At 35.5% G+C, this 25,075-nt stretch overlaps 1 protein-coding gene across 11 annotated transcripts in view; it reads right to left on the reverse strand.

Annotated features, from left to right (window-relative positions):
* Positions 1 to 24,696, reverse strand: part of LOC131546195 (citron Rho-interacting kinase) — a 61,199-nt gene extending 36,503 nt beyond the window's left edge. For 10 of the 11 annotated variants that reach the window (XR_009272621.1, XM_058785584.1, XM_058785579.1 and 7 more), the window contains exons 1-11: positions 19,375 to 19,705; positions 14,415 to 14,528; positions 14,180 to 14,323; positions 13,977 to 14,096; positions 6,501 to 6,671; positions 6,366 to 6,419; positions 6,194 to 6,247; positions 5,158 to 5,298; positions 3,589 to 3,714; positions 410 to 505; positions 42 to 158 (exon numbers count right to left, since the gene is read on the reverse strand). Coding sequence is in view for 10 of the 11 variants with exons in the window: in XM_058785584.1 (XP_058641567.1) it covers positions 42 to 158; positions 410 to 505; positions 3,589 to 3,714; positions 5,158 to 5,298; positions 6,194 to 6,247; positions 6,366 to 6,419; positions 6,501 to 6,671; positions 13,977 to 14,096; positions 14,180 to 14,323 (1,023 nt within the window). In the remaining variant the exon portion in view is untranslated. Of the gene's footprint in view, positions 1 to 41; positions 159 to 409; positions 506 to 3,588; positions 3,715 to 5,157; positions 5,299 to 6,193; positions 6,248 to 6,365; positions 6,420 to 6,500; positions 6,672 to 13,976; positions 14,097 to 14,179; positions 14,324 to 14,414; positions 14,529 to 19,374; positions 19,706 to 24,063; positions 24,117 to 24,642 lie in introns of those variants that run through there. The other variant, XM_058785578.1, reaches the window with a different exon arrangement.
* Between the last annotated feature and the right edge of the window lie 379 nt (positions 24,697 to 25,075).

The following is a 25,075-nucleotide window of genomic DNA, read 5'->3' on the forward strand; positions in this document are numbered from 1 at the left end:
AAAAATGATAGTCTCTCAGAAAAAGCAAAATAACATGTTACCGCTGTCTGGTCGCTGATCACTTTTCCCCGCTCGCGAGATTCCTCCTCATACGTGTTCTGCTTGGACTCTAGCAACTCCTTTTCAGCCAAATCAGCCTTCATTTGAGTCTCTAAAACCTACAAAACACAAGCACTGGGTTATTACACCTGATAAACGAACAGAAAGTACCTTCAAAATGAGGCCTTTAAAGGTTTCATTTAAATCCAAAGATAAACAAGGAGTCAGGATCTTTTATTCAGTAGCTATAAAATTAATAACGAGCACTAAAGTACTGTATATCAGTCCTGTGTAAACTCAACGATGGCGGTAAACCGCTCTGTTGAACATCATTGATATTTGTCAAGCAGAAGTGTGTGTGTGGCCTGACCTTGATCTTGTCTTCATAAAGCTTTTTCTTCTGTTCCAGGTGGGTTTCCATACGCTGCGCTGATGCTTGTGTTTCACGCAAGTTCTCTTCGAGTTCCTGCGTACAGACAATAGAGGAAGAATTGCTAGGGCATTTTTCCCAGAAGAAAAATTCAAAAGTGTGGGACTTCAGTAAAAGTCTCTATTTAATCTAATTTATTTTAGGAAAAACTGTAGGTCATGTTTTAGTTGATAACATATTGCCCTAACAGGTCTCCATCAGTGCTATTTTTGAATTATTTATATACTTTTACAGTTTATATTTTAATTTTTGTGCCTTTGTCATTCATATTAAATATATTTTAAATATGTGTATTTAGCTTTCATTTATTTTTATCTCAATTTAGTACAATTTAGTTTTTCATATAATATTTATATAATATTTTATTTGAGCTTTAATTCAATTAATGAAACATTTTTAATAGTTTTAATTAACCTGTTAGTTAGTTAATTGCGAATTACCCTACCATATATATTTTTAAAGATTATAAATGGTTTAATATTGCATTACATGTAATTATACAGTAAAATACAGTCAAATGTATCATTTTTGGAAGTACAAACCATAACTTTTACTGTGAAATACAGTAAAAGTTATTAGTTTATCATTTTAGTTATTAGTTTGTATACAGCAGATAGTTTATTTAAAGGGGTGGTTGACTGTTTTTTTTCTAGGCTTGATTGTGTGATTGGCTAAACCACCTCTAGTGTGCATCTTAACGTCCCGCCCCTCAGCTCAGCGGCATGTGCTCCGGTTGTATTGTAAACAATGGCGTCGTCAATATTGCTTATCAATTTGAGCCCGAATGAGACGCAGAGGATATTAGTGAAGAGGATCGCGCAGAACCTGTGCAAGCACGGCTCTTAATGGTATGTTTTTTGTTTGTTGTTGTTTCATACTTTTAGATACGCTGTTATTTGAAAATGCTACTCCATGTTAGCTTCTAATATATGGTTTTATCCCGATTAAAGCTTTAATACAGCACGGCAACCGCACACATGTCCATGTATAACGCTTCTCATTGCTATGTGAAAATATGTGTATTATTGGAACAGTTCATTATTGGAGCTAAGCTGATGATCTGAATGAGAGAGAGAGAGACAGAGAGAGAGAGAGAGAGAGATGCAGAGCGTGTGCAGAGCAGTATTAAGAACCGCTGCTGTAGAACATTGATTTTGAAACTTGTGAATCCATTAGAATCGTTAGAAGACAGAATTGCGATTCATATATGAATAGATTTTTACGTACACCCCTAGTTTTCTCTTCCTCTTCTCTAAAGCAGCGCAGCATGGCCCCGCCCCCTTCACTGCATATTCCCCGGGGCGGGATTTATCTGGGTTTGTGATGTCACAAACCCGGGAAGTAACTCGTTGTAGTCCCTATGAGCCGTTTTTGTAGGCATTACACTGCCAGAATTTTAAAAGAGGATATCTCCGTTTGCATTGAACTTTCAGCTTTGCAACTTTGCAGATATTGTTTATGCTCAAACAGCAACATTACACACTAACTAACGTTAAAAAAGGGAAATCGCAATCAAACACTCCTTTAAATAGTTTTGTTTTTCCTTGTTTATGTATTGTATGTATACAGTATTGTATGTATTTTATGTAGTAATGTATTTTCAGTTTTTATTTTAATTTTTGTTTTAGTAATTCTATTATGTGCTCTTGTAATTTTATAGTACTTTTAAATATTTCTATTTAGCTTTAATTTACTTTTCTTTCAGTTTTAGTCATTTTTGTATTTCAATTTTTACACACAATATGTGACCCTGGACGACAAAACCAGTCTTAAGTGTCAATTTTTCGAAATTGAGATTTATACATTGATGTATGGTTTGTTAGGATCAGACAATATTTGAAAATCTGGAATCTGAGGGTGCAAAAAAAATCTAAATATTGAGAAAACCGCCTTTAAAGTTGTCCAAATGAAGTTCTTAGCAATGCATATTACTAATCAAAAATTAAGTTTTGATACATTTACGGTAAGAAATGTACAAAATATCTTCATGGAACATGATCTTTACTTAATATCCTAATGATTTTTGGCATAAAAGAAAAATGGATAATTTTGACCCATACAATGTATTTTTGGCTATTGCTACAAATATACCCCAGCGACTTAAGACTGGTTTTGTGCTCCAGGGTCACATATTTATAATTAATTTTATTTCAGCCTTATTTTATTTAAATAAAACTATTTTTAATAGGCAAGGCAAGTTTGTTTGGTAACACTTTAGAATAGGGAACACTTATTCACTATTAACTACAACTTTTCCCTCAATAAATTCCTAATTTGCTGCTTATTAATAGTTAGTGCGGTAGTTGTTAAGTTTAGGTATTGGGTAGGATTAGGGATGTAGAATAAGGTCATGTAGAATAAGGCATTAATATGTGCTTAATTAGTACTAATAAATGGCTAATATTCTAGTAATATGCATGCTAATAAGCAACTAGTTAAGAGACCCTAAAATAAAGTGTTACCGTTTGTGTATATAGCACATTTCATACAAAATGGTAATCCAAAGTAAGGTAATCCAGCTAAACAATTGTTTTGAGTCTAGATTTAATAGATTTAATAGTTTTATTATTAATTAACGATAACAACTCTGGTCTCCAGATGAACTCAAAATGTGCCATTTCATTTTGAAGCACTTGTTAATCATGACTAATTCATAAAAATCAATAATGTGCGGTATAAATCATCCAGCTAAAAACACATCGTCATTGTGACACACATGATTGTGGCCAAAGACTGAGATGATCCACTGCAATCTGTCACTTTTGGAGCCGTGACAGGGCCAGAGAGCATGCTGGGAGCTGAGGAAAAGAAGAGCTGACACTGCCAGGCTAAGCAGGTCGAAGAAAAACGAATAAAACAGAAAACATGTGTGTTTAATGCAAGCGTGAGGGTTTGAGGAGGTATACCACGTGTGACTAAGAGGTGTTACGCGTCTTAAGTAGCTTTACTATGTGCATGTGACACCTCCAGAAGATGTTTCTGGAGCGCAGCAATCGCATTTCATCAACACGTCGTGTTGATTGAACAGCTCCAGTGTTTACCTGTTTGTTTGTGTGTGTTTAAGATACAGAATGTGTAAATCAGCAGGAGTTCAGCACTCCCTCGCGTCTCAGGCTTACCATGATTTTATCAGCCATCTGTTGGATCTGCTGCGACTTGGTCTGAATGTCTTCTTTGAGTTTAGCTTCTCTCCGTTCCACCATCTCCAGCCTCTTCACCTGGTTCTCCAGGGTTTTCTTGTCATCCTGTTCCATCCCAAAAAAGGAAAAACCTCATTTTGATGATGTTCTCATGGCAACTTACACTGGAAAAAATGAACTTATGTAGTAACATCTAAATGAACTCATTTTATTCAAGTCAAAAATATTACTTAGCATCACAGTTTCAACTTAAATGAATTTCACCAATAAATAGCCCCTGGAACAGTATTACTATTAATAAATCAGATTTTAAAATTAAGGTTACGCTTTGTTAAACTGTAAACGACGACCTGAGGTGGTCTAAATACCACAAAAATTGATTATCATACTTAGTACTTTTGTCTTGTTTTCCAGCATAAGTGTCTAAACATTAAATTAAGATATATTTACTTGAGAAGAAAAATTAGTTAAGATATTAAGTCTTGTTTCCTGAAATATGTATCAAAATTAAGGAAGTTTATGCTTAAAACAAGAAAAAAAATCTGCCAATGGGGTAAGAAACATAAAATTAATTCAAAGGGAAAACAAGGATATTTGTATTATTATTTGTGTATTCTTCTTGTTTTAAGGATTTTTTAACCAAATACCCTGCAAAAATGATCTTCTTACTTAGTATTGTTGTCTTGTTTTCTAGTACAAATATCTAAATATTCTTCAAAAAAAAAAAAAAAAAAAAAACTAAATACCTGCAAAAAATGTTCTTTGTATTTTTGTCTTGTTTTCATTTATATAAATGTCTAAACATTCTTTAATCAAAATAAATGTACTTCACAGGCAAAAAAAGTTTAACAAAATTAAGCCTTGTTTCCCAAAACGTGTCAAAATTAAGTGAGTTTATGCTTAAAACAAGAAAAAATATCTGCCAATTGGGTAAGAAAAATAAAAGTAATTCAAAGGGAAAACAAGAATATTATTATTACCCACTGGCAGATATTCTTTCTGCTTTTAAGCAATTTCGTATCCAGTTTTTTTTATCCAATATCTTTAGTATTTGTGTCTTGTTTCCCTGTAGAAATATCTAATCATTCTTTAATCAAGATACATTTACTTGAGATGCAAAATGCAAAATTAAAACCTGACGTCATTTTTTTTTCTTTAGTAAATATATTTTGATTAAGGAACATTTAGATATTTGTACTTGAAAACAAGACAACAATACGAAGTAAGAAAATAATTTTCTGCAGTTGTTGAAATGGAAAATCACATCAGAAGAGTCATCAACAATGAACCAATCAGCTGTGAGCTTGAGGCTAAATGTCAGCAAAAGTGGATTACAATAGGTTAATTAATTATGATGTTTAGATTTGCAGTTACAGTCATGAATTTGGCAGATGATTTTATCCTAAGCGAGTAACTGCATTCAATGTCTATTTTTATTTAATCACTTCAGGATATACTGTTTGAGGTACAGATATTGTTTCCTGCTTATTCTTTGTGCAATGACAATAAAGTGGAATCTGATCTAATCATAATAGATCAGTACGTCACCTCAGTCTCTCGCAGGCGTCTGCGCAGGCTGTCGGTGGAGTCCTCTTTGGTCTGCAGACGATCCAGGTCTCTCTCCAGACGTTCTTTAGCCTGGCGGACGTTCTGCAGGAGTTCAGTGGCTTCTGTACTCGCCTTCACGGCCTGAGAGAGAGGGAAACATTGTACAAAACGTACAGAAAAGACTAAAACAGCTAGAGTAAAAACCTGTTAATTGGTTTGTAAATGACCTTACCATAGACAGTGAAAAACTGTAAATGTTTCAACAAGGCATTGTATGTAATTATCCAGTGAAATGCAGTCAAATTTATAGTTTTTGAAACTACAAACTATAATTTAACATATAATTTACAGTGCAAACAGTACAAGGACTGCTGCACAATTTTATGAAATAAATGACATTTGAAGTAGAAAAACTGAAAGAGCATTTTCTTTGTTTTGTGTACTTTGTTTTATTTACTTTATTTAACTTCAAAAAATCTTCTTTTTTTACAGTGTTCGGTATTATTACATTTTAAGGTAAAAAGCAGATTTTGGTTTAACCAATTAGCTTCATATTTTATAAATATAAATTATATTATATTATATATTATAACATATATTATAACATTATATCACCTAATGAAATATAAGGTTATAAGTTATAAAATATATATAGGCATCAATATTTCATTTTGTAGTATCGGAAACACTGTTTTTATTTGTATTTCATTTATTTATTTGGCTTCCCTCAAATAAACAGGAAAATAAAAGTGTTAATGTTGTAAAATTAATCAATTATAAAACTACTTTATATTTCAGCGGTAAAGCATCTCTACAAAACACAATAGTGTTGTTATTCAGTTCAAGTCAGTTCAGTGTTGATTCAATTCAAATCAATAACAGTGTTGATGTTGCAAAGTTATTGTCATTATCATCTCAGTTCAGTTCAATGACAGCATCAATACATTTAACTTAATAATATTACTGAATTTAAAATAAACAAATTGTGTTTCAGTTCTTCAAGAAGGGCTGATTTTTAAATAAATGCGCATGGTACCTTGGCAAGCTTCTCCTGGAGTTCTTCAATCTTCACTTGTTGCTCTGCATTGGTCTGAGACATTTACAAATAAAGTAAAGGTATCGTTGGTTAAGCAAGTTAGGAAGTCTAGCACCAAAATATGTTGGTCTTCTTACCAATGGAAACAGAGAGTAAATAGTGATTAAATTACCTTCTGCAATTTGGTCAGAAGTTCTTCCATCTCGGCTTTGCCTTGTTCTTTGGCCTGCAAAATCAAAACATAGACTGATCGCATCTCATCTAGCGTGCATCAGCAGGACGGTTCTCGCTTTGAACGTGAACAAACCTTCTGAATCTTCTGCTGGTATTCCACAGCCTTCCTCTTGAGCTCCTCGCTGGTCTGGCGGGACTCTTTCAGCTCGGATTCGTACAGGTCGCTGCGGCGGCGAGCAGCGGACAGGTTCTCCTCCAGCTGACGAATAGACACGCGCATTTCCTCCAGCTGAGCATGGTACTCCTGCAGGGTCATAAATGGTTAAAATGGCACTTTAGTTACTGAGGGACATGTCCTCTGTGTCCGTGTCTATAAAGAACAGAAACACGCTCAAAATGTTTTATTATTTAGCTCATATGGACAAGTACTGGAAGTAGCAGACGCTTTTATCCAAAGTTTTGCATTGCAATTTAATCCTGTCAAGTCTGACAAAAGAAATTATATATATATATATATATGTATATATATATATATTTTTTTTTTTTTTTTTTTTAATGGAACAATTTAATATAATTTAAAATAAAAGTTTGTATGAGGTTTTTTGTTGAGCATCATATTTGATACATCAGGCTTTTACGGCCCATAAAGTGTCATATGATAAAAAATAAACGTCAGTTTTATTCAGAGGCCCAATCTGAGCAAAAATATGCAATTTGGTGCAGATACTGATATTTTTATGACCAAAAAGTATGAAATTCTGATGCCTGTAAAGTAACTCAATGAGAACTTTATAACTGTATAACAGACTGACATAAAATTCATATAAATATCAGTCCTCACTCCATATCTCCAATAATATGTCTTAGTAAGATGATATTTAAATGCTTAGTTTTATGATCAAAACATATCGCAGTGATGATTGAGAGATGAACAAATAAATGTTCCTCAAAGGCCTGACTATTTGATGTATTTGAACATGATTTTTCTAAAAAAAACAAAAACAACCATCTATTAATAATCAAGTAAACCTACTTCAGTCCAGTAAGTGACCTTGAAATCTTACTAACGATATAAAAGTTATTATTACGTTTACTTATTATGTTCACGCAAAGATTTTCCAGCAAAAAGACACGTGAAGCATGAGCTGAAAGTGAACATTTTTGCAATTATACTAATTATACTTAATTATAAAAAAATCTTAACTATCAATCAGACGACAGAAAGCATGTAGTAGATTATGTGCAACAGGTTTTTCAACAAAAATTTGACAACCTTGATCATTTAAGGGCATTTATGAGATTATTTTAGTGGAATATTCCTGCGTTCGACGCGGCAAAACATTCATACGGCTAAAGAAGCATTACAAAAAGTATAAAGGAATCAGACTGAGCTCATGCAACCCATTTTGAATGCAGCACTAAGCAAACCGCTTCGTGCAAAATGGCAGAATCAAATTAAACAGGAGAATCAGAAGACCTTTGTGAGAGAACATGAGGCACAGGAGATGAAATCAGTCTGAGTAACCAACTGCGGGATATAGAGAGAGACCAGCACATGAAAAGCAGAGCGGAGAAGTGGATACATAAGTGTGCTGAGTGGGTGAAAGGCCAGCGAGTGGGCGGACGGTGTGAGTGTGCCAGTCCGAGTCCAAATCGGCCCTTGTCGTTTCATTAGCCATTAGCTACAGGTCACAAATCACATCCACGCCATGTGTGACGAGGCCACAATCGCCTAACGAGACGTCTTACGGCGTTTAGTGATAAACGACAGCCTGGGCTACGTTAAAGGGGAAAAGGAAATCTAGCATGACAGGCATAGAAGATAGAATCAGTAACTGTCTGTGTTTATTAAACATTGTTGTAAAGCATGTTGGACATGCACCTGTGGAATTTGGGTAGTTTGCACTCATAGAGACCAAGCATTAAAGTAACAGTTGACCTGAAAATGAAAATTGACTGAAAATGTTCTCACCCACAGATCATCAAAGATGTAGAAGAGTGTTTCTTCAGATTTGGAGAAATGCAGCATTCCATCACTCGCTCACCAATGGATGCTCTGCAGTGAATGGGTGCCGTCAGAATGAGAGTCCAAACAGCTGATAAAAACATCACAATAATCCACATGCAATCCACACCACTCCAGTCCATCAGTTAATGCCTTGTGAAGTGAAAAGTTGCATGTTTGAAAGAAACGAATTCATTATTAAGACATTTTTAATGTTAACTGATCCACTGGAGTGGTGTGGATTATTGTGATGTTTTTATCAGCTGTTTGGACTCTCATTCTGACGGCACCCATTCACTGCAGAGCATTCATTGGTGAGCGAGTGATGTAATGCTGCATTTCTCCAAATCTATTCAGATGAAGAAACAAATTCATCTACATCTTGGATGGCCTGAAAGTGAGGAAATTTTTATTTCTGGGTGAACTACTCCGTTAATATTATTGTTGTCCCATATATTATGCAGTAGCCTTTAAAAAAAAAAAAAAAAAAAAAAAAAGCATATGGCACTTGAGACCATGCTACATGAGTGCAGAGGAAAAACAATGAAGTTCACAAAAACAGATATGGAAAAGCATGTTTGTGCTTTTTGCTTTACATCACCATAATGAGATTTATAATTATGCACCAGAAATGACAGAAAAGAGGTGCTTGACATTTTGTAAAATTGCCTCCCAAATGAAAGTCATAATATGAAAAAAAAAAAAAAAACAGCTCAAAGTGAGTCAACACAATCTTCATCTGTCAGTCCTCTATGCTAATGTGATTGCTTAATTATCAATAGTGAGCTAATTGCTCTCCTGCACAAATAACGTCAATCGTGACAATGACATTTTGCCAGAAAGTGCCTGGAATTACAGCATCCATAATAGTTGCAAGCACTAAAAAGATCCCAAATGCAACATTCATTCATCAGAAAGAAAACCACAAATGAGACCTCTTGAATACATCAATTGTATGCCGATCAGATTAAATGAAAAGCCAAATGATGTTTTTGCTTAAATCTCACGTTTTCTTTTTAGATTTTTTTGTCATTTCAGCAATTCAGAAATACAGCACTTTATATATCAACATCAGACATTGAAAAACCCATATCGATCAAACACTACAGTACATAATCTAAAATGCATCTCCTCTAGACTTTAACAATAGATCTTAACAATGTCTTAAAATCTGATATTAATGTCCATTTACTTTTAAGAAGAACAGAGACGAAATTTATATTTAGAAGAAAATTACAATTTTGTAAATTTAAAGTATAATTAAAGTTAGTTCAAATGAACACGCCTTAATTCATGACTACAAACTGAACGCAGTTAATAAACAAAAATTTTAGTCTTTTAAACACCATTCACATTATCCAAAGCAACTTTCAAATGAGCGAGTTCCCAAAAAGCCCAAAAGCTAAAAGCCAAAGCACAAACCGAATCTGTCAGCCGCTAAAACTTCCATCTGAACTGGAAATCACCCTTTAAAAGCAGCTCTGCTCTGAACTGACAGCTTAATGGACCGATTCCCCCCTGAGCTTAACAAACTTCATATTCATGAAACCAAACGCCTTTCTGTGCCACTTTTTTTTTTTTAAGCATAAGACAGCCCAACAACTACAGTCATTTTTTAAAAACAAAAACTTTAGTAAAGACTTCCAAGTCATTAACCAAAACCTGGTCCAAGATGAAACACAACATTATAAACTTAAAATTTAATAAAGGCTTTCAAAAGTCAGCAGTGATGAGGAAATGACCTACTACTATCCCATATAAAGCACTGCTAATAACTTTAACTTTAATAACTTAACTGTAAAACTGCTGATTACAAGTCACTTATATGAGAATAAAAGCTCTATTAACATTTTTTTGCTTGTTGGTGTTTTGTGCAAATTCCAAGCATACGTTGTTTCTGCAAGTTACTTTTAATCAGGAGGTGGCGACAAATGACTTTCTTTAAGAAAGAGTCATTAAATTCATTCACTCAACCGGTTCGTTCAAAAGTACCACTTCATTAAGGAAGGACACAAGTGACTGCTTTTAAGAATGAGTCATTGAATCGTTCATGTAACTGATTTGTTGGAAAACACTTGATTTATTCGCAAAGAAACACTTTGTTTCTGCTTCTACTTTGTCTTTGTTTGTAAATATATTTTCACGGTGGAGCAAAAACAGACAATATTACGTCTAACACGTTTTCTATTAAATATTAACTTATTTTTTAGTGCATTCAAACATTTCAGACTAACGTGAAAATGTATGTCCTTACAAAGTAACTTATTAATAATAATAATAATACATACAACAGAAACAGAGAGCAAAAGCAAGGCAGTTTTAGTTTCATATTGAGCATATCATTTAAATTTTTTTATTTTTTTATTTTCATTATTCAACATTCATAAAATTAAAAAAAAAAACATTGGTAAACACCAAAGCATTTATGTAGAATACATTATAAAAGTACTCATAATGTAATGTATTATAACTTTTCATAAATAACTGCAATCAAACTTAAATTGAATTATAATATTTGAAAGTTGTTTTTCATTTGATTTAATGGATTAAACATTCTAAAGGTGTAACAACGGATAAATATTATAATGTATTATAACTGTGGTTACAATTATTAATGAGATCAAGCAATGCATTATAAGGTGCATTAAAACTACATTTATAATGCATTTTATATTAGGGCTTTAAGTAAAGTGTTATCAAATCATTATTTATATAATGTTAAATCAAAATATTTATTTCTAACGCTACTTTTTGTAATGTCTATTCAATGCTCTTCTCATCTAACACAATAATGAGTTTAAATGATCTTTTGATGTGATTAATTAACAGCACATCATGTAATTAGATTAAAAAAAAAAATAATTGCTTGACAGTTGCACTAAAATGTATGTTTATGTGTGTGTGTGTGTGTGTGTGTACTTGTTTATGCCACATTGTGGGGATCAAATGTTCATACAAGGATAGTAAAACCTGAATTTTTTTACATTGTGGGGACCATCAATCTGTTCATCCGAAAGTATAATAATGCAAACAAGTTTTCTGTAAGAGATAGGTTTAGGGTTAGGGGATAGAAAATATCTTTGGTCAGTATAAAAGTAATAGAAATCTATGGAAAGTCCACAGAAACAAACGTGTGTGTGTATGTATTATATGTGTGTATATATATATATATATATATATATATATATATGACCCTGGACCACAAAACCAGTCTCAAGTCGCTGGGGTATATTTGTAGCAATAGCCAAAAATACATTGTATGGGTCAAAATTACCGATTTTTCTTTTATGCCAAAAATCATCAGGATATCAAGATCATGTTCCATGAAGATATTTAGTAAATTTCTTACCGTAAATATATCAAAACTTAATTTTTGATTAGTAATATGCATTGCTAAGAACTTAATTTGGACAACTTTAAAGGCGTTTTTCTCAATATTTAGATTTTTTTGCACCCTCAGATTCCAGATTTTCAAATAGTTGTATCTCAGCCAAATATTGTCCGATCCAAACAAACCATACATCAATGGAAAGAATATTTATTCTTATTTATTCTCAATTTCGAAAAATTTACACTTAAGACTGGTTTTGTCATCCAGGGTCACACACACACACACACACACACACACACACATACATATATATATATATTTACAGTATATGGTTGAGTCTTTAAAAAAATAATTATATATCTTATCGCTTTTCCTTGTTTAGTTCATAAATATTCATAAATATAACAAAACACATGCACAAAGACAACATGACTCTATGCAGCAGAGTTTGAAAGCATCAACTAGCAGCAAAGTTCTGTGAAACCAAACTGAAAATTTATCAAACCAAACAGTTTGGTCAAATCTGTAGGATAAATGAAAAGTGAACACTTCATTTAAAGTCTGATTGCTGCTAATTTGAGACCTTTGCCAGTTTGTCACGACAGCATTTCCATTGCATCTGCAACATCCTTCACTGCGAGGTACCATTTTTGTCTCCATGGCAACCGCAGTGCGATGGAGCCTGGCTCTGGGGGAGACGTGCAAGAAGCGGCAGAAAGCAGGCTGTTTTTCCATTATGTTCTTACCTTCACATCTCATTCTTCAGCCTTACGTTCTCTATTACTTTACTCGTGGCTGTAAGTGGCCATCGCTATTTCAGATAGTGTTTCAGAAGCTGACATGGACAGAGATCATTTGTACTCATACTGTGGACTCTATCAGCAGGGCTCTTATTAGCAGACGCCTGTGACGCTCTATGGGAATAATCTGAGAAATCTGTGAAATGCTCACTCAGACCCCCCAGTGCTAAACAAAGACACATGTCACAAGATGCTCCAGTATATAAACATACTTTAATGAACCACAATGCACACTATCCTGAAACCTCTGGTTATGTCAGTCAGAGGTACATAAACCACTGCAGACACACAAACATAAAAAAATGTATTGTGAAATGTTTTGTTTTAAAAACATTTTGTGTTTGTGTTGTGATTTAGTTAATTAGTAAACAGTTCAGCAAAAAAAAAAGAACATTTGCTGAAAATATACTCACCCTCAGGCCATCCAAGATGTAGATGAGTTTGTTTCTTCATCAGATTTTGAGAAATGTTGCTTTCCATCACTTGCTCACCAATGGATCCTCTGCAGTGAATGGGTGCCGTCAGAACGAGAGTCCAAACATCTGATAAAAACATCACAATAATCCACAAGTAATCCACACCACCCCAGTCCATTAATTAACGTTTTATGAAAAGAAAAGCTTTGTGTTTGTAAGAAACAAATCCATCATTAAGATGCTTTTAACTTCAAACAGTTGCTTTCTGCCAAAATACGAGTCCATAATCAATAGTAACACACAAACATATTTGTTTAGAGCTCTTTTGGACTGTTTTGGCTTGTAAACACTACTTGATCTGTGCAGATCTCTCTCCTGATTCAGACCAGATTATTTTTACACTGGAGGAAGCATTATTATGGATTATGGACTCATATTTTGACCAGAAGCAACAGTTTGAAGTTAAAAACATCTTAATGCTGGATTTGTTTCTTAGAGACACTCAGCTTTTTTCATAAGACGTTAACTGATGGACTGGAGTGGTGTGGATTACTTGTGGATTATTGTGATGTTTTTATCAGCTGTTTGGACTCTCGTTCTGACGGCACCCATTCACTGCAGAGGATCCATTGGTGAGCAAGTGATGGAATGCTGCATTTCTCGAAATCTGATGAAGAAACAAACTCATCTACATCTTAGATGGCCTGAGAGTGAGGACATTTTTAGCAAATTTTCATTTTTGTGTGAACTATTCCTTTAAAGTCCCTGCATATTCTCCAAAAACAAGTTGGTACCACTTTACAATGACAGCTTTATGAGTTTGATAATCAGGGAATGTATGAATTGATAAAAATGTATACAGCTTTAAATGTATTAATGCAAACTAAGTCACTTTGGATAAAAGCATCTGCTAATTGCATGAATGTTAATGTCTTCTAGAAAACAAGACAAAAATATTGATTAAGGAACTTCTTTTTGCAGTTTTTAGAGCTCTCCACTCACTGGAATAATATACATTGTCAAAAATGCTACAGAAATGTCTGAAGTGAATTCAAACCTGTTCTTTAATTTCCTGCAGTTTGTTGCTCTGCTCCCGTATGTCGTGCAGGAGCTGCAGAGCTTTATCATCCTCCTGCGACACCTCCATGCGGGCCTGCTCCAAACTGCGCTTCAAACTCTGAAATACACACAAAACATTTCACAAACCAATCTGTGCAATTCAGATCACGCCACATTTCCACATGCAAACAGTAAACCCACGCTGCATTCGGTGATATAGGTGGCCAAGTCTTGTTCTAAGATGGTTCTTTGGGTTTCTGAAGCCTTGAGCTCCACGTCCTTCTGCTGCAGAACGGACTCCAGGTCTGACATCTTACGCTGCACTTTTGAAATCTCCTGCTCCATCTTTCAAAACAAGAAGGAAAATAGGCATCGGTACACATATGAGGGATTGAATTATCCATAAAATTACTTAAGACGTCACTGTCAACTGTACCTTTACATATGATTGTCTGCCCTTCCTCTAGCAATCTGAAAGCTTCGGCTCTGAAGGTCTTGTTCTTTGTGTGATTGTATGCTGAAAGACGAGGTCTGAATGAACGTGCCCTTTCTAGAAGAAAGAAAGAAAAAACAGGAGATGCTGAAGAACATGAAACCACATTTAAATTTTAATTATACCAAAACAAATTACTTAAACTACTGTTGTTAATAGTAAACGTTACCGGTCTGATAATCCACAAAGCCAGCAAAACAGTTAAATGCTCCATTTCAGCTCTAATTAAGCCAAGAGATATGTGAATTGATTAAACTTTGCAACACAAATCTAAGAAGCTCCAAAAAGATGAGAGCAAACAACCAATAATTAATCACTGCAATTACAAAAAGGCACATGATTTGATTCCAAAAGGAAAAAGAAACATGATGCCAGGACACACATTTGATCTGCATTCAGATATTAAATTTATTTATTATCCAAGTAGATCTGAATTAAATCTGTCAAATCTGTGTGATTTATGGCCCTGCTTCAACGCAAGTCAGATTTGATCACATTTTTAGCATCCTCTAAGTCCGATTGCTTAGAGGAGTCAACAAGCTGCACTTTTTATTCAGTGAGGATGCATTAAATTGATCAAAAGTGACAGTAAAGACATTTATAGTCAATCTTACAAAATATTTATATTCATTGCTATTAAGATTAATAGAAAATACATCCTAAGGTTTCTATTAATTCATTTAATTAATTTCTATCAATTAAATGCTGTTCTTTTAAACTTTTTATTCATCAAAGAATCCTGAAAAATCAAATATATATCACATTTCCCACAAAAACATGCAGCAGCACAACTGTTTTCAACACTGATAATCGTCAGAAATGTTTCTTGAGCAGCAAATCAGTATATTAGAATGATGTCTGAAGGATCATGTGACTGAAGACTGTAGTAATGATGCTGAAAATTCAGCTTTGCATCACTGGAATAAATTACATTTTAAAATATATTCAAATAGAAAACACTTATTTGAAATTGTAATAATATTTGACAATATTACAGTATTTTGCTGTATTTTTGATCAAATAATTATTGATAAAAAACAGTTTTTAACGGTAGTTTATGTAGCACAAGCTCTCTACCATAGAAACCAAAATACTGTTGACATCATCTTGCACTCAGGGGAACATACAATTTTTGTCCAATCAAATCCTCTCTAGTCTCTAAACGTATACTGAATCCTTACTGTGTTTTGCTTTACGAATCCCACAGAAGCAAGTATTTTCTGCGCATACGAGCTCAGCACGGAGCGTATAGTGCAGTCTATTTTTAACAAGCCCAATCATATTAGATATGCACAGACTGTTTCTAACTGCCACTCTCTACTTGGCATCCTCGGAGATGGAGGGAAAAAATGAACGACAGAAGAAAAGAGCTCCTAATAAAAGCACAAGCATCTCTACTCCTCCATATCATTCCCTCTCTCTCTCTCTCCAGCTTTTTCTTTCAGTAGCCTGAGGCTTTACAATTCAGCGTTAGGAGGCTTATAGATTACAAAACACACACACACACACAACCCAAAAGATGCTTATGGAATCGCTTTCTGAACCCAAAACAGCGGTATGAACTCATGTTCACATTCACAGAAACGTGCAGCCTTCAAGAACACACACACTAAACACGTAAAACCTGCTGAAGGTCCCGTGACTCGATTCACACATGTGCGATACAGACTCAAGCCCGTGACTACAGCCACGTCATGCAAGTGTTTAACATTCTCACAGATGCTATTTATGAGATGATGACATCACTTCGAAACTTGCAAGCCACTTTTACATTAAATTTAAAAAAAAAAGATAATATGCATGATTTTAACTATGATCTTCATTTGATGTTTAGAACTATCCTGTGATCAAAGTTCAAAAGTTTGAAAGTGAACATAATATTTAGTGCATTTTTCCTCAACACTAAAACAAACTGCATCCAATCCGCCATAAAACATACTGCAGGTTACATCACCAGAACATGCAAATGGTCATGCAAAAATATGATTATTCTTCTGAAGCCAGCTGGATGCATAATTTAGTACGTGGAAAATCAACACAGTGTTTCAAGATGAGGCATGATTTAATTATTCTGATCTCTCGGCTAATACTGATCTCTGGGGAGGGGGAATAAGAGAAATTCAGCTGTGGAGAAATAGGAAACAAACAAAAAACTCTGACCAAAGGGGATGAAAATCACAACAGCTCTCAAAGCAGAATTTTTTAAAAGTTATGACACATTGACATGCCGAAGGCTTGAATGAATATGAAATCACTGATCATCTAACATCATGGAGCATTAATGTAAACAAGAACTTGTGATGATTGACAGATAAGGTATAACTGATATGTTTAATATGTGGACAACAGGTCTGACACTTGACCGTCATTCTTTGATGTGGCTAGAACTAGCTAAATCTTACAAAATAAAAATAAATACATGAATAATCAAGAAATTTAAATATATTCAATAGAATAAAATCAAGAAATTAAAAAATAAACAAACATAAAAACATAAAAAATAAAACAAAAATAAAATGACCGAAATAAATTAAAATAAATTCAATAAAATAAAATGAACAAATTAAAGTAAAAATGCATAAATAAATTCAATAAAATAAAAATAAGTAAATGAACAAATTACAAATAAATAAATATTCAATAAAATAAAAATAAGTAAATGAACAAATTACAAATAAATAAATATTCAATAAAATAAAATGAACAAAATAAGAAATCAAAAACTGAAATAAATATGCATTGAAATAAAATAAACAAATTGAAATATATAATCAAATAAAATGAATAAATAAACAAACAAACAAACAAACAGTAGGGAATTATGAGTGATCACCTAAATCTGAACATGGATGACTGATATGATAGATACCATCCACTTTTATTATACAGCACTGTCAAGCTCCAAAAGATGATAGATAGAGAGACAGACAGACAGACAGACAGACAGACAGACAGATAGATAGATAGATAGATAGATAGATAGATAGATAGATAGATAGATAGATAGATAGATAGATAGATAGATAGATAGATAGATAGATAGATAGATAGATTGATTGATTGATTGATTGATTGATTGATTGATTGATTGATTCTCTGAAGAGCCTGTTGCAGCATCCTCATGAATGCACAAACAGATGCATGCATCTGGTGTTGAGGTCATGCACCGAGTTCATTCACAGTAACACTTTCTGTGCGTAAAGATAAAAATAACACTGTTTCGCATGCTTTTCTCTATAACCATAGAATAGACACTGTCTGAGCTGCAGTCACGACCACAAGATCCCTTTACCTGATCAGCACTTATGCGTGAGTGCTCGCATCAATAACATTATTATTTCCCAAAAATAATATTCAGTTATCAGTGTGTGTGGGGGGGGATCGTGTTTGAGAGCGGATGAAAAGCTCTCAAGGATTACTGAGCATGTGCATCACGACACACCGCAGGCTGCTGCATGAAATCATCTCACTGTCAAACTTACAGACACTTTCAGACAGCTCTGTATTAATGTTAATGAGGATCACTGCACATCCTTAATGCCATTCAAATACTGTATCAATAATTCCATAATCGTGCCATACTGATCTCTACAGGCTGTATTGCGCAGATTTTGTCTAATAGATACGACCACAAAAAATACAAATATAACAGGTCAACAAAGCTTATTTAGGAGTGTTTGCTGGTTTAGGATTATGAGAGCAATTAAAACCAAAAAGCAGCAGAGATTAACTGAATTGACTAACTATACTAATATTAGCAGGTTTAGCAAGGTTCAAGTCCCAAATGTTCGTCTATTTGCTTGGGCATGTGTTCTGAAACAGAGCCAATCCAGTGTGAGATTCAGACAGTTTAAGTGGCTTAATAACAGCTTGAGTGACAGAAAGACACGATTCTCCTGAAATCTCCAGCAGCCGGATTAGAGGACTTCACTTCAGTGGTAGCAGAATGAGGTAAACACAGGAAGTGATGCGGTATATGGGCATGTCTGAGAGCAACTTTTTAGTTTGTTAACACATCTAAGAAATTATCGGCATTTGTAGATGCATTTCCCTTCAAATAGCAAACAAATGCATTATCGGATTCTTTTCAATGGGGAACATAAAAACATCCATATGAGTCTTCAGTAGCAGTGCATGGAGGGAGGAGGGAGAAAGAGAGGAAAGTGCTGTTTCCATAGAAATAAGTCCATTCTGTCACCTTCTTGCTACTCTTTTCCGCATACATTTCTATTTCACTACACCCACATACTGCATTTGTCTCCCTGAGCACTCTACAGACCAGTTACCTGAACTACACGGTCGGGAATCGATAAATATTTGATTTTGCTGAAAAAAATGCGAGTGGTGCAAAACTCTGTCACGATGCTAGGCTGGTTGCTGGGGCATTGCGATGTGGTTGCTAGGGTCAAAAGACCCCGTGCTCTGGATTTTTCACCTGTTTTCTGGTGAAATTGGTGCATCTGATCACTTAATAAAGTACCAGCACATAATGCACACGCTCGACTTCAATACTTTTGATGGAATCACTACAGAATAAGTCAGCAGCTGATATCTGAGCGGTTGTGTTGTACTGGGATTACTAATGACCAGCACAATGGTGATGTTCTGTACAGACCTGGTGTCATGACACGCAGTGAGAGTTCACACGCTGACAGTGTTGGCATCTGTGTTGGCACCACTAGCCTCAACTCTCTCTCTGCACCCATCTGAGACGCCACCTGGACGTATTCTCAGCTTTTATACGATCACTAATGACAATATGCAACAAGGAGTTGCACATTAATAACTGCTTACAGCAAAACAATGAAACGCACATCCACAAAAAAGCACTGGATTGTGTTAATCTCTTTCTGTGGTTCAGTAAACAACATTAACAAACTCATATCTTGTCAATGATACTCACCCTAAAGGAGACCGGCTTGAGCTGCTGTTCTGCTTTGGATCCACTTTAAAGAGGGCAAGTCCGCACGAGGGAAGCCCAAGAGTGTTGAGTCGTCCTGGGCAGCCATGAGCTGGAGAACAGGCATCTGTGGCTGGAGGTTTCTGGAGGAGTCATCCTTAGAGTTCTTGAGAAACAGAGGAGTTGTGCTGCGGGAGAGACGGATCAGATACACTTGAGTGGGAAGAGAGAGGAGCACTGAGACGAGGAGAGAAGCGAGCTGTATCCTAGAGAAGACCGTGAATCGTGCACAGCCTTCTCTCTCTCACTCTCTCTCACTCTCTGTCTCTCCACTGCAGAAGCTCTCAATAATCACAGTAACACAAGCAGACTGACTCACTGTTGAAAGTCAGCACTCTCTCACTCTCTCTCACTCAGAACTGATATGTATCTTTTCTCCCCACATCTGATTCCAATTTAGACATTTTGTGCCTCGCTGCTTACGTATGTCTTTATTTCCATACCATATATTCAGAGAATTTTCAGAGTCTATCTATCTACATATCACACTCTGCCACTCTCAATATCTGTCGCTCTATTACACATTCTATCGCTCTATCTGTTGCTCTATCTACGTCACACTATCATATCACTCTCTATTTGCCTGTCACTCTATCTACTGACCCCTCTATCTACATATCGTGCTCTGTTGCTCGGTCTATCATGCTATCTCTGAAACTTTATCTACCTATCACTCTATCGACATCACAGTCTGTCCCTCTATCTATTATGCTATCTGATGTTTTATCTACATATTGTCACTTTATCTATTAAGTAAAAACACCATTAAGTCTCTAGACATGTTTTTTCTAAAAGATGAATTCACATTAATTTTACATGGATTTCTAAACATGTGGCTCTCTTGTGTAACGATGATATATGTCCCTATAGAAAATGCGTAAAATATGTGTTCTGCGTAAACAGATTTCGTTGTTTTCAGTTTCGACGTAAACAAGATCTTCTCCGCACTGATGTTCTCTTTTTTCGCAATATTTTGAATGAATAATGCAGCAGCACCTCATCTAGTGGGTTCACCTGGATAGGCTAACAAAAACATTACAATGCAACAACAATTACATTACCATCGCATCTTGTGCGCCACTGATAATGCTGCCTGATGCACATCTAAAATTCGAATGCAGCATTTTTGCTTTCGAATGTGGATTTTTATTTTAAATTCTATGAATATTCGAAATTCAAATTTTTATACTCTATCTACATATCGCACTGTTATTATCTGTTGCATCCACATATCTGATGCTCTATCTACCTATCGTGCTCTATCTACAGTATCATGCTATCTGACGCTCTAGCTACATATCACACTCACATCTGTCACTCTCTCTACCTATTGCAATCTGTCGTTCTATCATGCTATCTGATGCTCTATTTATCTGTCTACCTATCTGCCTATTACTCTATCTACATATTGCACTCTGTTGCTCTATCTATCACTCTATCTACCTCTCGTCATATCTGTCGCTCTATCATGCTATCTGACACTATCTGTCTATCTATCTATCATGATCTGTCACTCTATCTACATGTTGCAATATCTACCTGCTGCTCTGTCACTCTATCTATCTATCTATTTATCTACAATATGTGACCCTGGACAACAAAACCAGTCTTAATTGTCAATTTTTCAAAATTAAGATTTATACATCATCTGAAAGCTTTCCATTGATGTATGGTTTGTTAGGATTGGACAATATTTGGCTGAGATACAACTATTTGAAAATCTGGAATCTGAGGGTGCAAAAAAATCAAAATATTGAGAAAATCGCCTTTAAGGTTGTCCAAATTAAGTTCTTAGCAATGCATATTACTAATCAAAAATTATATTTTGATATATGTATGGTAAGAAATTTACAAAATATCTTCATGGAACATGATCTTTACTTAATATCCTAATGATTTTTGGCATAAAAGAAAAATCGATAATTTTGACCCATACAATGTATTTTTGGCTATTGCTACAGTGACTTAAGACTGGTTTTGTGGTCCAGGGTCACATATCTTTATAAACAGAAAGTTAGACAGACAAAAGCTAAAGAAAATGATTGCACCATTTATGTAAATATTGATGTAGCATGTGTATAAATTACAACCTGCCATGACATACATACACTGAACAAAATTATAAATGCAACATTTTGTTTTTTTTCCCCCATTTTTCATGAGCTGAACTCAAAGATCTAAGACTTTTTCTATGTACACAAAAGGCCTGTTTCTCTCAAATATTGTTCACAAATCTGTCTAAATATGTGTTAGTGAGCACTTCTCCTTTGCCGAGATACTCCATCCACCTCACAGGTGTGGCATATCAAGATGCTGATTAGACAGCATGATTATTGCACAGGTGTGCCTTAGGCTGGCCACAATAAAATATCACTCTAAAATGTGCAGTTTTACTGTATTGGGGGGGTCCGGGGGGTGTCCGAAAACCAGTCAGTATCTGGTGTGACCACCATTTTCCTCAACACATCTCCTTCGCATAGAGCTGATCAGGTTGTTGATTGTGGCCTGTGGAATGTTGGTCCACTCTTCTTCAATGGCTGTGCGAAGTTGCTGGATATTGGCAGGAACTGGAACACGCTGTCGTATACGCCGATCCAGAGCATTCCAAACATGCTCAATGGGTGACATGTCCGGTGAGTATGCTGGCCATGCAAGAACTGGGATGTTTTCAGCTTCCAGGAATTGTGTACAGATCCTTGCAACATGGGGCCGTGCATTACCATGCTGCAACATGAGGTGATGGTCGTGGATGAATGGCACAACAATGGGCCTCAGGATCTTGTCACGGTATTTCTGTGCATTCAAAATGCCATCAATAAAATGCACCTGTGTTCGTTGTCCATAACATATGCCTGCCCATACCATAACCCCAACGCCACCATGGGCCACTCGATCCACAACGTTGACATCAGCAAACCGCTCACCCACACGATGCCATACACGCTGTCTGCCATCTGCCCTGTACAGTGAAAACCGGGATTCATCCGTGAAGAGAACACCTCTCCAAAGTGCCAGACGCCATCGAATGTGAGCATTTGCCCACTCAAGTCGGCTACAACGACGAACTGCAGTCAGGTCGAGACCCAAATGAGGACGACGAGCATACAGATGAGCTTCCCTGAGACGGTTTCTGACAGTTTGTGCAGAAATTCTTTGATTATGCAAACTGATGGTTGCAGCAGCTGTCCGGGTGGCTGGTCTCAGACGATCTTGGAGGTGAAGATACTGGATGTGGAGGTCCTGGGCTGGTGTGGCTACACGTGGTCTGCGGTTGTGAGGCCAGTTGGATGTACTGCCAAATTCTCTGAAACGCCTTTGGAGACGGCTTATGGCAGAGAAATTAACATTCAATTCACGGGCAACAGCTCTGGTGGACATTCCTGCAGTCAGCATGCCAATTGCACGCTCCCTCAAACATCTGTGGCATTTTGCTGTGTGATAAAACTGCACATTTTAGAGCGGCCTTTTATTGTGGCCAGCCTAAGGCACACCTGTGCAATAATCATGCTGTCTAATCAGCATCTTGATATGCCACACCTGTGAGGTGGATGGAGTATCTCGGCAAAGGAGAAGTGCTCACTAACACAGATTTAGACAGATTTGTGAACAATATTTGAGAGAAACAGGCCTTTTGTGTACATAGAAAAAGTCTTAGATCTTTGAGTTCAGCTCATGAAAAATGGGGGCAAAAACAAAAGTGTTGCGTTTATAATTTTGTTCAGTGTAATAATCTCAGATTATGATGGTGTCATTGCTCCTTCCATTAAACTCAGTGGTCGACAACTTTAAAATGACATCATGAGTTTGGAGTTTCATCCTTCCTGACTTTTGTTTACCTTGAAAAGATTCCAGTATCCGAGAAAATCTGCCTTTCTGGCATTAACTGAGTTACATCTGGATTATTTTCATTGATGACAAACTCGACTGTGCAAATTAACGTGCTCATTAGCAGCTGTTGGCACTGCCATCAGGAACTCTTTGGTATGAATTCATTCTCAGCCAAAACTCATTAAAGCCGCAGTTGTCCTAGTCAATTTCACAACTAAAGACCGACACATTTCTTAATGAAAGACTAGCTTATTTTACATCATTCCATGATTTATCGACTGAGGAGAGAGTGTTCATTAATAGCCAGGGAAGTGTGACAAAGTTTTGGCATGTGGTGTGATGCTTCCTGTCAGCTTCTGCATTATGCTTCATATCAAGCTGCTAAATAATTCCACTGATAACAGATTGCAAAATAATGTCCAGACTGATTGTTACATATAAAGATCATCATCAGTGGGTGTACTGTTAGAAATTTAGATAGTTGTGTAGTATAAACATTATTGTTAGAAATATAAAGGAAAAGGGACAGAGACACAAAAGCAGTGTTTCTCTCTCAAACACAAGCATTCTAGAAATGTTACCAGGCAACAGGCTATTGCTGTTATCTGAGCCAATGACAAATGAGTATTTATAAGGGAAATGGTGGACAGTGGGAAAAAAAGGGCCATTTTTCATTCATATTTTAATAATAGATTGTTTAGGGCTACAATTACATCATTTCCCATTTACATCATAGCATGTCAATTATGATGCACAGCATAGCTGAAAATACCAAGTATGATTTTTTTTTTAAATATTACTCACCCAAACTGATTGTTTGGCTGTCAGATGGCATTCTGGGATGATTCGTCAAGTACCTTTAAAGGGATAAAATAAATTCATAATTTAGTCTACTATATAACAAAATGAGACTTTTTTTTAAGAATCTCCACACACAACTTATAGAAACCATAACTATCATCTTCGTAAAGAGACATAAAACGCATAAATGTATCATAAATGTATCATAAATGGTCCAAATTAATTGCATTCAAAGTATTTTGAAGTCATATAATGTTTTGTGTGAGAAACAGGCTGATATTTAAGTTATTTAGCAATATTGTTGCCTCAGACGTGATGACTGTGAATAGTAATTAAGTAATTTAAATATAAATATTTATTTTTGGATGAAGTATTCAATGTAACCTGAATAAGTGATGGAGAAATTGAAAAACAGATTAAACAGGTAGAATTTGAAGAGAAGCCACTTTTGTAAATCTTGCATTGTACTGAAAATGTGCTGATGTAAAGTCTACTGTGTAATGCTGTGATATGAAAGAAAGTGTGCAGCCATAAAGCGAGGAAGAGGTTGAATTCTTGAGGAGAGAGAGAGAGAATGATCACCTGCTGATTAATTGCAGTCTGAAGTTGTTTGCGTGGGGTGGATGTAGCCTTCAAACATCTCTCGCCAGCTCTATAATACACGGCACTATGAAAATGTGTGGTGTGGGGGTTTACTTATTTCTCAATATTATTAATATTTAATCAATATCTCACGAGTAACAGTGCTGTTAGTTACTGAATATCTGTATTGTTTATTTTCACTCTGCCATTGGAAATACTTTCAAAAGATTCAAGGAAGTTGAAGAAACATGTAGCAAACACAAACAAGTGAAGGGATACTAAAGGTAGGGATCAAATTAGACCACTACACTCTCAGAAATAAAGGTACAAAAGCTGTCACTGGGGCGGTACCTTTTCAAAAGGTACATTTTGGTACCTTAAAGATACATATTAGTACTTAAAGTGTACATATTTGAACTTAATAGGTACAAAA

This window comes from Onychostoma macrolepis, chromosome 08 (assembly GCF_012432095.1).
Source record: "Onychostoma macrolepis isolate SWU-2019 chromosome 08, ASM1243209v1, whole genome shotgun sequence".
Taxonomy (NCBI): Eukaryota; Metazoa; Chordata; class Actinopteri; order Cypriniformes; family Cyprinidae; genus Onychostoma; species Onychostoma macrolepis.